The sequence below is a fragment of the Patiria miniata genome, unplaced genomic scaffold, assembly GCF_015706575.1.
Source record: "Patiria miniata isolate m_02_andy unplaced genomic scaffold, ASM1570657v1 HiC_scaffold_22, whole genome shotgun sequence".
NCBI classification, from domain to species: Eukaryota; Metazoa; Echinodermata; class Asteroidea; order Valvatida; family Asterinidae; genus Patiria; species Patiria miniata.
Window position 1 is genome coordinate 12,114,152 of NW_024037061.1, and position 13,735 is coordinate 12,127,886.

Genomic DNA, 13,735 nt, shown 5'->3' on the forward strand with positions numbered 1-13,735 from the left:
GTAGTACGGCCAGACGCCCGATGCTTCCACAGAGACTGAATTTTGTTGGCCGCCGATGTAGCGATTTTGCTACATCTTTCGATCGCGATTATCTTTTCATCCAGGACACAAATTTCCAAAGTTAAGGTTCGTAGTCGTAGAGCAACTCATACTTTTTCGAAAAAAACGTTGTTTGGTCTCAATATTTTCATCCATCTGGCCACAAGACGAATTTCAGTCATCAGATTCCACAAATATCGTCCCCCATGCGATCCCCCATGCGATTTCAAAATGGCGGCCGCGCTGTAATGTATGCAATATGCAGGCGCGCCCGCACAAACTCATGAATATGCATAAACAGTCTGTGACGTATGACCTCGTGTTTTTGGCCTTGTATCGCGTGCACCAAAGAAAGCCAGACAAAAGAGGTCAGTCCCAAGGCACGGCTTCCATTAATCAGTCGCTGGTTGATTTTCATGTTCTGTAGTGTTGAAGTGAAAAAATCGGAGAATGATTTTTTTTGCTCAACATATTGCGAACCACTGCTAAACTTGGAAGAAAAAAAAAACACAGCCAAACCGGTCGCGGTCATGCATGATCGCACTAGACATGATTGGAATCCGAAGGGGTGAGACCCAAGCAGGTATATTAGCACTCATGACTTTGCTGTTAGGAATGCTGGTCTACAAAAAAACAACTTGCGTCCCAGAAATAGGTGTGAAAACTGGGTTACCGAGCAATATTATATAGGTCTAGTTATCGGCTATACGCCCATAGCGCTTCAACAGACCGACACGTATATGATTATATTAAACCCTACCGACGGAGCCAGTCTGTGAGTTTCTCACACCACAATTAGCAAGGTGTAATGCGGTTAGACGACTGATTATCCAACTTGGATCTTGGATGCTTACAGACGCTGGCTTCATGAACTTGGACTCCAAAAAGATGAGCAGAAATTGGGCGGACCAGAAATGAATCACACATAGGACAACATTGGACTGTAGTAAGGCCGAGACGCAGGTTAGTGATGGTGTACGGGGAGGGCAGTAGTTTTTGGCGGGCATACATGAAGACATTTCATTTAGTTTGAAATAGTGGAAGACCAGACTATTTTGTGTCAGGAATAGTTTAAACTTAAGATAACGAACATTGAATTTAAGAAAAGAGCAGACTTAAGCTTAATGCATAATCAGTCCGATATTACTGTGTTGGATTATGTCTGTGTCAGACAACGAAGATATCTGGAAGCTATTTTGGTTGGATGTTCAGCCGGATAGTAACATGGACATTATTGACTAACCGACTCACTGACGGAGTGACCGTCCAACCGACATTGTTACTGAGTAACCTTTTTTTAGCTGAGAGATAATGTAATACTTGACATGGAATTCGACGCGGCAGAAGTCAAAAATTGTTTAACAGATTTTATGACATCTCACAGACTCTGCTCTTGATTGGCCGAGATCTCGTCACCATGGTATACTAATATTGTCAGTGCGACAACGTATATACCTGCCTGATGACATATTCAGGCAGCAAATGCAGAGCTCGAGCGCTTTTTGGCCGCTGACCGATATAGCGCAGCGTGATTTTCCGCATGGCGGAAGCCGGGCCGGTGCCTCATGTGGACGGCCCAACGTGGCCGCCCGTGCACGGTGACATCATTTTTGCCGGCGCGCGGTTCGCACCGTTCGCCGTTTTGGAACGGTCTACTTTTTCATCCTTTTATTTTATTTACGAACCAAACTATGCATTTCTGTTTTATTTTTGTATTCTTCTACTATAATTTCAGATTTAAAGGTTTTTCCAGCACACACAGGTCGTCAGGCCGACCATAATAGTAGGCCTACATGTACATGTACGCACGCACGGTAATTGTTCGACAGAAATAAAACCTACATAAGAAACGCAATCCAATTCACAATAACTCGTCAACCCCATAATAATTTGGGTTTGATCATCAGAAAGACTTTTATCAAATAAGCGAGTCGTTATAAATCTAATCGATTGCTTTAACTCGTGACACAGTAAAAATGGCCTCCCCCAGTGATCAGTGGAACGTTCTATTTTCACTCTGCGTCATCTCGGCAAACCAGAGCACTCCATGGATCACGTGGGGAGGCTAGTTTCACTGCACAATTATAGGAGCAGTCAGTATTTCTATACTATTTTGTCCAGAATTATCCAGATGGGTGCCCATTTTATTTGGATTGTTTTCATGGTAACGTCCGGTTGGTTGAGGGACAGTCAAGCTGGTAAGTTATATTTCATTTCTCTTTTTGAGGACTATTTTAGCCAAGAATTGTTTTCAAAAGAATTAAGAGGCTAATCAAATTAATGGGGGAGTTTTGACTACTGATGAAAAAGGTAGAGAACTCTCGTCTTTTTTCTTTAATGTATCAATATGGAAAACACATCAGATCAATTTTCTGGAGGGACTGTGTGCATGGGCGTCACAGGGTTTTTACGAAAGGGTACTTTGTGTATACACTCACAAAATGAGGAACAATAGTATTCTACAAATCCGTCGTCGTACGACCGTGCCCGACAAGGGAAATTCTAAAGAAGAGAGGTGGGAGAGAACAATGCAAGTATCCCATGCAAGTATCCCATTGCGTTCCATGGAAACGCAAAAATAGAACATCATCGAACTTTTATCTCCTTGATGGTATTGCGCATGTCTTTTTTACCCATGTTCATGTGCCTAGAATAACTACTGCAGTAAGAACTCAAAAATGGTATAATATGGCAGGTAATGCACCTTGTACTTTTTTTTTAATAGATTTTTGTACCCCATCATCAGTTTCGACTTACGATTGCGTCTTTCCAGACGGATTTGAGAAACAGGCTCGCTTTGGTAAGTGTGTGTACATGTGATGTAAATACACCTATACCGAATAACGAAAAATACTAAAAAGATATGCGGTACGCTCCAATTTTAATAACAATAAATAGGAATAAATTAAGTCCATGTTTTTAACGATAGTAACTTTCACGTAATTTGTGTACTCTATTTTCACAAGTTATTGCTAATTTTAAATTTAATAGAAATACCACAATGAATACTATACGATGAAAGAAAACTTGCAAAGCAAAACAGACAATAATCACCATTTTCATTCTCAGAAATAGGACTTGATTTATGTACAACACAAAATCAGACGGTGAAAGTAATGTTTCAGTCTTGACTCTCATTAAATCTCATTTGAATTTGAATTCCTGTGTGGTAATATCTGGTTCCCACCCAGATGAATAACTTCAAAACATCTAGCATTCCATGGACAGCTGTAGAAATGTGTTCTTTTGCATAAGTTCTGATAGCAAAAATCAATTTCAGTAACGTTTTTAACAGATGAGTGAAAGAACGTGCTCGCTTAATACGTGCTTCATTGGTGTATCAAATTTGCATGATTTTAATGGTAAAATAATTAATCTCTGTCACTTTCTTTATTACTCATCCTGTACTTCTAGCCACTCCACGACTCTGCCTATAGCGTCGCTGATTTAAATACCCTTATTCCTTTGATAACTTACTCTCTAAAACTCAGGATATTCTACCAATATGCATAACACAGAAAGGTTGCCCTCTTTCGAGTGTATCGGATCCTGTTTCGGGGAAATATCGCGGGCGAGGGTATCAAAAGGGGAGGTGGATCACCCCAAGCACCCCCATCCGCCACTGAATTGGACCTTATACCCCTTCTATCTCAACAATGTTTAATTACTCCTTACAACGTCACTAAAATTCTAAATGTTGGTTGATGGCAACTCAGCCACCTAACTACCCTGAAAAATCCTGGACTTGGTCACTTCAACCACCCCTTCAAATGGAAAGCAATGGATCCCAAGTGTTGACAACGCGACAGTACATTTACAAGAATTAACAAAATAAAAGGGATCATTACTTTTTTTTGTTAGATTCCTTTGCGGTTCAATTCTCAATCTCTGTTACCTTTGTTTTCTCTGTTATGTAGATTCATGCAACCGAACCAATACGTGCCTCAACCCATTATTGCCTACTGTGGCAACCGGGGAATGCAACGGCGTAACGACACAGATATGCTCAGTGGGTAGGTAGGCTAAATTATAGACCTGATTTTATGATGTCACATTTTCAGTGGCATTTTTTAGCCATTGGTTCAATGCATTTAACCCATACCTACGCACTCAATGTGAACCGTACTGCGCAGGCACTCATTATTGTCGTTGCAATGAAGACGCAGTCATTGTGACGTCATGGAAATTAGGCCTATTGATTGGATTATATGGGTGTCGCATTATACTGGGAAAGTCCCATAGTAAAATTCATTGATCTCCATTAGATCAAAATGTAATGTCCATCTACTCTTAGATGGCAATCTCTAAGTGAAAGACGAGATTTTCACTTAACTACTCTAGTGTATAAGAGTTAAACATCCAAATTGCCTCCTCAACTTTGTGACTGTTTTCATTTTGTTTCTAGTACCCACTCAAACAATACTAGGTCTGTTTCACAAGGTAATCTAATTCCTTCTTTATCCAAATCCTACTCAGGAAAACGTCATAACCTCCCTACGACACTTAAACATCCATTGCCTCCCATACTCTTACAAGTTTTAAGCGCCTCTACACGAACCTGATAGTTTAATATTATATGGTACATGTTTGTCTTGTTTTTGTCTTTTTACTGCCAATGTAGCAACCGTGATTAACCGTGTCTCATCTTACTGTTTATTTATCTTCTTAATTATATCTTTTAATGTATTTATTGCTTGTTTTTCTATTTTATACTATTGTATGTTTGTTATAACTGCTGGGCACCTTTGAAAAACAGTGTTCCACTGAAAGGTCTCCCAGGATAAACAAGAAATAAATAAATAATAAATAAATAAATTGCTCTCCATTATACAATGAAGATCAATGGTAATATAACTTTGCACAGTGCAAAGGCTTTAGGGATACCTTTCCGAAGACACAGTTACCCATACGTATTTCAATAGATAACATATCAAGATGGCAGACAATAGCCACTAGTGTGCCCCCTCCTACGTTATAATAACATACAAACACAAAGTGGAAAGCTTTTTGTTTGTCTTGTAAAAAAACACGAACTGTATCATTGGTTTATACGCATTTTACACATTATAGGTCATGGCTTTTAAGCTGAAAATGTATTACATGTACCTATACTTGCAACATTGTTAAATTTTAAACATGTGTTTGCCGATTTAAAGATGTCCCTTTGTAACGAACAAACTTCATTTTAGAAATTGCCAACTAAATCTCAGTGATCTTTCCTTCATTATTGGTCATATTCTATACCTCGTTTTAAATAGTCCGAGCGCCAAATGATCCACCGCTGAAAGACGTATGTTCAAGTTCTCCCTGCAAAAACGGCGGAAAATGCATATCTCAACGAGAGGGCGTCCTGTGCTGTTACTGTAACCCAGCAACGCCTCCGGATTCCGGCCAGGCTTGTTATGGTACGTAGGCGTACACGTTGCTAATGGTTCACCAGCTATAATAGTAAGATACATGTAATTATGACATGTGTTTTTTTTATCACAAAAAATCTAAACAGTATTTTACCCTCATTAAAAATGGCCCATTAGTTTAACATTTCTTTCATAGGAACTGATCAGAAAGACAATACAAAAGAGTGGTGACTCTCGGACTCGCTTGAAAATAAAAAAATGGAAATGAATGGAAATTTCATTTTACATACAGGGTGAGTAAAAGACACCTGCAATAATGCAAAGAAGCCATTTTTTTTGAACTTTGAACTTTTGTAACCTTGTAAGAATGGCATTCGTTAGTAGGCCCTAACCATTGTGTGACAAAAAAAAGACATCCTCAAAACAGGACATTTTTTTGGCAAGACCTGCACTTGAATCACTGGTCATGTGACGAGTAGTCCAAAGGGAATATCCTTGATATGTTCTACCAATGACTTGAACTTGTTAGGCACAGGAGCTTTCGGACAGAAACGTAGAGGATTGTTAACCGCTTTGACACTTTCGTACGTGAATCTTTGATACTTAGACCCTGCGATAATAAATGTCTCGTCCAGAACACCCTGTGCTGCAGATGACGGTGCACCACCAACGATAGATAGTTGCAACGATGTGAGGACGAATAAAGATGTAGTGAGCGATATCATCTCAGACCTTGACGTCACAGCTACCGATAACGTTATGAACTCCTTGCCCATACATTGCATAGAGACTAGTGGTGCATTACATCTTACAAGCAACGAGACCACTTTCAACTGCACAGCAACTGATACGGCTGGAGGAGAGACTACCTGTACATTCAACGTTTTCTTTGGTACGTATTACAAGAACATTTTACAAAAATCACTGACAACCGCTTCACTTAATTAGTATCCATCAATTAAATTAATTACCATTGTACTTGATAATGAAAAGGAGCGGGACACTTTATCTTTTTTCTCTTTCCTTTTTTTATTCAACAATAACGAAAACAATCAAGATCAACAAGCACCTGTGATCGACAATTGTCCTTCGAATGTAAGGACCAACAACGCTGTGGTAACCTGGACACCAGATCCTACAGCAACTGACAATGATGGGACCACACCTGCAGTATCCTGCATTCCAGCCGCTGGCAGTTCATTTCCAGTCGATGCAACTACAATTGTTGTTTGTAACGCAATTGATGCTGCTGGAAATGAGGCCATCTGCACTTTTAATGTCGCTGTAGGTAGGTGTATAAATTCAAGCATTACTTTATTGAACTTTATGCATCGTTTGTAGCTGCGAACAATTAGTATGACAAAGTGAAGGAACCACGTGGAACAGTTAACCTCATAAGCCTTTAATTGCTTTTGAATAATATCCTTCATTAATAATTATCACCTTGATTTTTAATCGAAAGATTTTTGTCTCCATATTTCAGTGTGATTCACGGAAATAGCACAATATACCTCAATGGGATTCATGCATTAAGACGAGGCCCAGTGATCGTCTTTTTTGTTCTGTTAAATACAGCGGAGTCGATCACATGCCCTACCGACTATTGCCAAAATGGCGGGGAATGTCTGCGGGAAGGAGCAGTGCCAAGGGTCCAGTTCTCCTGCAAGTAGGTTCACATTTTATTGCTTCTTCAGCAGTGACAATCACAGTGATAGCAATGGCAATGACAGTCATGAAAGCTTACGGCAACGAAAATAGAGGTTGTTTTTCTTAGGCCGATTTATTTTCGATAGTCTTCTTGTGTGTGTGTGTTTTTATAACACATGTGTAACTTCTGGCAACTTTCAGAAACCTTCTTCAACTTGTCATTGGTGCATTAGTGTTGTATGCATGTACTTAAACTAACACGATTCTACCACGGCCCTCGCACATGTTCATTGTGTTAAAAAGGCATATCATGTTTTGCAGTATGACGTCAAAAACCTTTCTATTGTTTTCTTACTAAAGTTGTTCTGCTGGATTCACCGGTGACGTTTGCCAGACATCAATAAAAGGTACTTTTTTTAAATTAAAAAATCGTGGATGACATTCCAAAAACCTGGCTCTCTGTCTTTTGATTTTGTTTTTAAGTATGTATGGAGAATTTAAGAGCAACGATGTTCCTCTTTGTAAAAACGTTATTTTACCATAGAATAATTAATAGGCCAGAGACATACTGTACAATGGCCAAATAAATGTTTTGTACATGGATTTACGTATGTTGGTGGTCACCACATCATGAAAAATATAATAATTAAATACGCATAATACACCAACATCGAAGTAAAATAGGAAAAGTTAACAGATGATCAGGAAATCCGACAGGTTTTCAATTTTTATTTCGAATATTTAATTTTTTTTTGGATCAAATTTAAACACTACTTACTTAGCTAATCAACATTTTGCAAATGAACCTAAACACGTCCTTACAGTGGAAGGTAGTAAACAAATAATCCATTGAAACAAACAAAATTCGCTTTGAAAGTTATTTGGTCCCGTGTTCAAAAATCTTACAGCAAAGTTCTGTTTCCGTCGTAGGTACTCCCCTTGCCGCCATTCTGATCCCGGTAATAGCTCTCGTCTGCCTACTTGTGATAATTGGGGTCTGCACGGTGTACAGACACTCGAAGCAACCCGCGGCACCCCCGGAACTAAACCTGAAGGAGTATGAGTAGGGGAGCGTCTGTACCGCCCATATCACGGCAGGTCTACCAGTGTTGGAGTCAAGACCTCAAAGTCCGAGACCGAGACCGAGACCGAGACCGAGACCTCATAGTCCGAGACCGAGACCTCATAGTCCGAGACCGAGACCAAGACCGAGACTTCCCCATCCGAGACCGAGACCGAGACCGAGACCTCATAGTCCGAGACCGAGACCGAGACCTCATTTAAAAAAAAAAATGCTGCTATGTGCACCAGGTGTAATAAAACTGGTGATGGTATGCTGCTGACTGTCTGCCTGAGTCTTGTTTTGTATGTATGCATTGTGTCTGCAAATGAGTCAATTAATAAAGTTATAGTTATTTGCAGTAAGGAAAATCATATTAACATGAAACATATTAAATTGAAATAATTTGATGGAGAAAAAATAAATCAAAATAAAAAAATACTTGTTTTCAAAAAATGTCCCCATTATCCATTTAAATTAACCAGTCAATATGAAAACAATTTAAGCAAACTTGGGTGGACAACTGGTGGACATAAACTATTTTTGAGAAAAAAAAATAAGTAAATAAATGACGTGTTAGGGCGCACTCAATCCAAGATGGTGGCGCCCATGTTCCGTGAAAACTTTGAGGACCAAAACAAAACCTTACTATCACTCGGCTTCAATCCTACTCAAGTCAAAGCTTGCTGATAATTTGATTACTTTTTAATATGAAAATAACTATTATTAGTTGCAGCAATTATACTCTGTTTCATCAACTTCAACATATCTGAACTGGTAAATTGTCAAACAACACGTAAGAAAAAAGTTCAACATGGCGAACTTGGCCCTCAGCCCAGCAACACACGGTGCAACATACCTCATCCTGGCCCTACATCTGTAAGGTTTTCCCTTGTTTAACGTTAATTCAAATTGACGGAGATGTTGGTTCAATTATTTTGGGGCTAATATTATTGGGCCTAATAAATGGTTTAAATAGGGTGATAGGTACTTTCTTTACTTTGTGGACACGGCTCACGTGCCTGATGAAGGCCGAACTCATCCCTGCCTGGTCGGTAATACGCTTCTGACTAAAACAAAATCTGCAAGGTATAGCTGATTGCTTTCTTTTCCCTGATGTTTTGTCCACAAACTCTTTATGCTCCTTAAAAGCAAATTTTATGATTAACGAGTTGCTTGACATAATTTTCAATTCGACAAGACAGCACTTTATATAAATGATTAATCATCAACTCAAAATAATTTCTGAAATATTTAACGTTACACCGTTATACTACGAGCGAGAACCTCTCAGCATGGATGTTTACATGCAGTCACGGTGACTACACACATCTGCCGTGCGTGCAGTGTGCAATGTATTTTTCATGCAAGTCCAGTTGTCACCATCAGTCAATGCACGCACGTGACGGACGTCACGACACGCGGTTTGTTAACAGATTTTGACAAACAGTCCATGCTACTGACTGAGCGGCGATATGCTAGCGATAAGCATGCTCTAGTTGCGGAAATTCTTTTGACATGCACTATGCGTTATCATAGATTTGCCCAGGTGATTCAGTGTCGACTCCATAAGCGGTTAATCGAATAATTGTCTTCAAACACTCATTTAACGGGTCTCGTCAAGGTCTTGATCCGAGACCCTTGTCCGAGACCGAGACATTTGGAGTCGAGACAGAGACCACAACATTCCGAGACTTCAAAATCGTCGAGAACTTAAAAAAATGGTCTCGAGACTAGTCTCGAGACCAAGACTTTGGTCGAGACCTCCAACACTGAGGTCTACTGACGAGTCACGGTTCTCTCATCTCGGCGGACGACTGGCGGTCAATTATCTCGCTTACATCAATCGACAGGAGAATTTTTAAGCGCGTGTTCCCATCCAAACAATGTTCTCTTATGCTATGTCACAGGAGAGATTAGTAGAATCCACTGAATTATTGGCAGAGGGTTTGACATGGGCGTCGCCAGGATTTTTTTCTAGAGGGGGGCCAAATTGTTTTTGCCAAAAATTGCTTGTATTTCTCAACACATTCTCGATTTATCAGTTTTAGAGGGGGCAGGGACATTTTGCCCCCCCCCCAACTCATTAAATTTATACCACTTTGTCTTTGCGCCTCTTTTTTTTTTTTTTTTTTTTTTTCTTCCTTTTTTTTTTTGCTTTTCCAGGGCAAGTGCCCCCCTTGCCCCCCCCCCTCGCGACGCCCATGGGGTTTGAGGTTTGCCGATGGCCAAAGAGAAATGTAGGGTCTATATGTTTGTATATACCTAAACTAAGGTACCACTTACAATACCCAATTTCTTTCTCCTATCAACTTAATTGTTAAAAACACATTTACGGTTAAACCAAAAGGTTACCAGATTTCAAAAGAGATTCTTTACAAAATCATGAAATCAGGAAACATCTTAAAAAATCACACCCCTGTGATGTAAATATGGAAGAAAGAGACAGGGAAAGCGCGCCTTTTTTTTAAAGTATGAATTTTTGGGTTTTGGGATCGCTGCGTGAAAGATATCTCGTTATCTCGAATGTTCTTAAATTTGGATTGTGGTAATAGATCTACCGAAGGTTCACTTAAACGGGGCGTTATTGGATATGCACTATTAACCTTTTTATAAATTTTACGCTGAAACTGTATATCGCTTTATTATGATAGGTGAACTTTTATAGGAGAGATTGATCTTCCATTCCTTTTTATGGATTTATTTCATTATAATGAAACCAATAACAAAGCTTCTATGAAAATCATGTATGGCAAAGCAACTTTTGCTCACATTTATTTTAACTGTTGTTTAACGTTGAAATCACCAACTGCAGGCTAAACGCCTGCCATAGAAATATTGAATTATAATTTTGCCGTCATTTGAGGTTCATTTGCTTAAAAAAAGTTCCGACTGCTTTTGGCCGGGAACACATACATATTTCCTCAATTCATGTTTGTTATTGACTCCATTTTTTTTTCTCGGAATAATTATAATAAAATTATAACGATGAATATATATCGAGCCATTAAAATATGTCACATCGAGCACTTAAAATATGTCACATTATTATGTAGGCCATTAGTTTTATCATTTTTACGTAATATACTAATGACCATGAAATGTACAAATGGGAAAATTAATTTTTTTCATATTTTGTGTAAATGTTTTAAGCATACTTTTACGTTAACATGTTTTACATTTATTTGTTTTTGTTCTTGGGCCCATGTAGTTTACTGAAATTTATATGCATGTAATTGTATTACTTCTACATCTGGTAATTTAATGTTCTTGTGATTTTAATGTATTGTAAATTTTTTGAATATTTTTATATAAAATTTGCGCTTGAAATTACGAATTCCCTATTAGGGAGACACTTTTTGCTTTGCTTTTCTATATGAGGGCGACGCTCCTGATTAGGGCGACAATTTGGTGTTTTTCTATATAACTACCATTTGGAGAAGGAATTTTACCGCCGCAAATAGGCTAGATCGATTGCTCGTGGTCCAAAACATAAATCTACCGGAATTCGTGGAGTAAGATAAGGTAAAATTGGGGTTAGGTGACATTAAAGATGGAAAAATGTTGTGCACAAGTCTATGGAAGTGTCGCCCTTTTACAGCATTAGTAGTGATTATATTCTCATTGATAAAACTGTATTTTAGTATATAGTAAACATACTACCAGGGTGATGGGTGTTCTTAAATAGTAAAGTTTATATTAGTCACGTACTTGGAAGCAAACTGATAGAATTATATTTTGTAGAAATAAACCAGAGTCTATATAGTAAATGTTTTGCATCTGAACCCAGTGGCGTAGCCAGGAATTTTTCAGGGGGGGGGGGGGGGGAGGGGGGGGGAGCTGGAACATTATAAGGGGGGGGGGTCATGTGTAGATCAATGATAATTGTTTTAGAAACTCAAAATCTCAGTGGGGGGGGGGGGGGGGGCCACTGGGGGGGGGGGGCGACAAGGTTTCATGGGGGGGGGGGCTGTCGCCCCCCACGCCCCCCCCCCCACCGTGGCTACGCCACTGTCTGAACCCCAAACGTATAATTTCATCGCTGAATATTTGACCACCATCCCAACGCCATGCTAATTCGCCACAAAATCCATCAGGCCTACAGTTGAAATTGGAGGCACACTATAGCAAAGCCAATTAAACACGTGTAACGCGTCCTTTAATTAGTCCAAAATTATCTTCAACCGCGATGTGTTTGGGGAATATCAAAATATAATCGCATGTTTCGCAAATGCATTTCTAATAATATTTGTACTTATACATTATACAATTTTTTTAGCAGAGGTCGACGTGACCTCTGCTAAAAAAATTAGCAAAAATGACCTCTGCTAAAAAAATGTATCCAATCCAATCCAATCCAATCCAATCCAAATTTATCCAATCCAATCCAATCCAAATTTATCCAATCCAATCCAATCCAATCCAAATTTATCCAATCCAATCCAATCCAATCCAAATTTATCCAATCCAATCCAATCCAAATTTATCCAATCCAATCCAATCCAAATTTATCCAATCCACTGCAATCCAATCCAATCCAAATTTATCCAATACAATCCAATCCAAATTTATCCAATATCCAATCCAATCCAATCCAAATTTATTCAATCCAATCCAATCCAATCCAATCCAAATTTATCCAATCCAATCCAATCCAAATTTATCCAATCCAATCCAATCCAATCCAAATTTATCCAATCCAATCCACTGAATCCAATCCAAATTTATCCAATCCAATCCAATCCAAATTTATCCAATCCAATCCAATCCAATCCAAATTTATCCAATCCAATCCAATCCACTGCAATCCAATCCAATCCAAATTTATCCAATCCAATCCAATCCAATCCAAATTTATCCAATCCAATCCACTGAATCCAATCCAAATTTATCCAATACAATCCAATCCAAATGTATCCAATATCCAATCCAATCCAATCCAAATTTATCCAATCCAATCCAATCCAATCCAATCCAAATTTATCCAATCCAATCCAATCCAAATTTATCCAATATTGTTCACAGAGGTTAAATGGCAAGCATTAATAAGGTAAAAGTACTAGTATTTTACTGCATGAATTTGAGGTTTGTCAACAAAGAGGTTTGGCATCACCACACGAGGAGAGTCGGGTAAGCTTCAAAGTGCGCCACGTTAGGGAACACGACTATACTAGTATTACTAGACGTACGCCTCAATCAAAAGTAGTCCATGTCTATGTAAGTGATTTTCTGCATAGGAGACGTTGAACAATAGAGGATCGTGTACATAACGATCGTGTACAAAACATATGGTCTTCCCAAAAAGTACAAACGTGGGCGTGTGTTGGGGGGGGGGGGTGGGGGGGGGTATACATACGCTATATGTATATAGCTGTATTTTTATTTTAGGCTAGTTGTCGCTTATTACTTGAACTGGGCATTTTTCACCTTTTTTTGATGGTCCCAGAGTGTTCAGACTAAATTGCTCCATTATGTCTCACTGACATGACTCACTCGTTCCATACCTTTAAAAACTTTAAGAGTGCCAATCACAACATTTTCCAAGACTTTTGTTTATATCTGACATAAATTATTAAACATTAAAAAAACTACGATAAAGGTAATTTCTTTATGCATTTTCTCTGCGCTTCAT

General features: G+C 38.9%; 1 protein-coding gene and 1 long non-coding RNA gene across 2 annotated transcripts; both read left to right on the forward strand.

Moving 5' to 3' along the window:
- Positions 1-406: 406 nt before the first annotated feature.
- LOC119730072 (hyalin-like) lies at positions 407-6,884 on the forward strand. Its single transcript, XM_038202858.1, has 8 exons — positions 407-1,002; positions 2,161-2,237; positions 2,765-2,839; positions 3,957-4,052; positions 5,298-5,444; positions 6,004-6,288; positions 6,454-6,684; positions 6,880-6,884. Exons 2-8 carry the CDS (start codon positions 2,171-2,173, stop codon positions 6,882-6,884), a joined length of 906 nt encoding a protein of 301 aa, XP_038058786.1. The 5' UTR covers positions 407-1,002; positions 2,161-2,170.
- Positions 6,885-6,972: 88 nt separating this feature from the next.
- LOC119730152 lies at positions 6,973-8,211 on the forward strand. Its single transcript, XR_005271343.1, has 3 exons — positions 6,973-7,062; positions 7,404-7,450; positions 7,974-8,211. It is a non-coding gene; the product is annotated as an uncharacterized LOC119730152 (long non-coding RNA).
- The last annotated feature ends 5,524 nt before the right edge of the window (positions 8,212-13,735 follow it).

Bases quoted from the DNA above. Each gene is read 5' to 3' on its own strand.
- LOC119730072 (XM_038202858.1), top strand. From the start codon at position 2,171: ATGGGTGCCCATTTTATTTGGATTGTTTTCATGGTAACGTCCGGTTGG. The intron at 2,238-2,764 runs GTAAGTTATATT...TTTTTTTAATAG, and splicing joins GTTGAGGGACAGTCAAGCTG to ATTTTTGTACCCCATCATCA. The intron at 5,445-6,003 runs GTACGTAGGCGT...TTTGATACTTAG, and splicing joins TTCCGGCCAGGCTTGTTATG to ACCCTGCGATAATAAATGTC.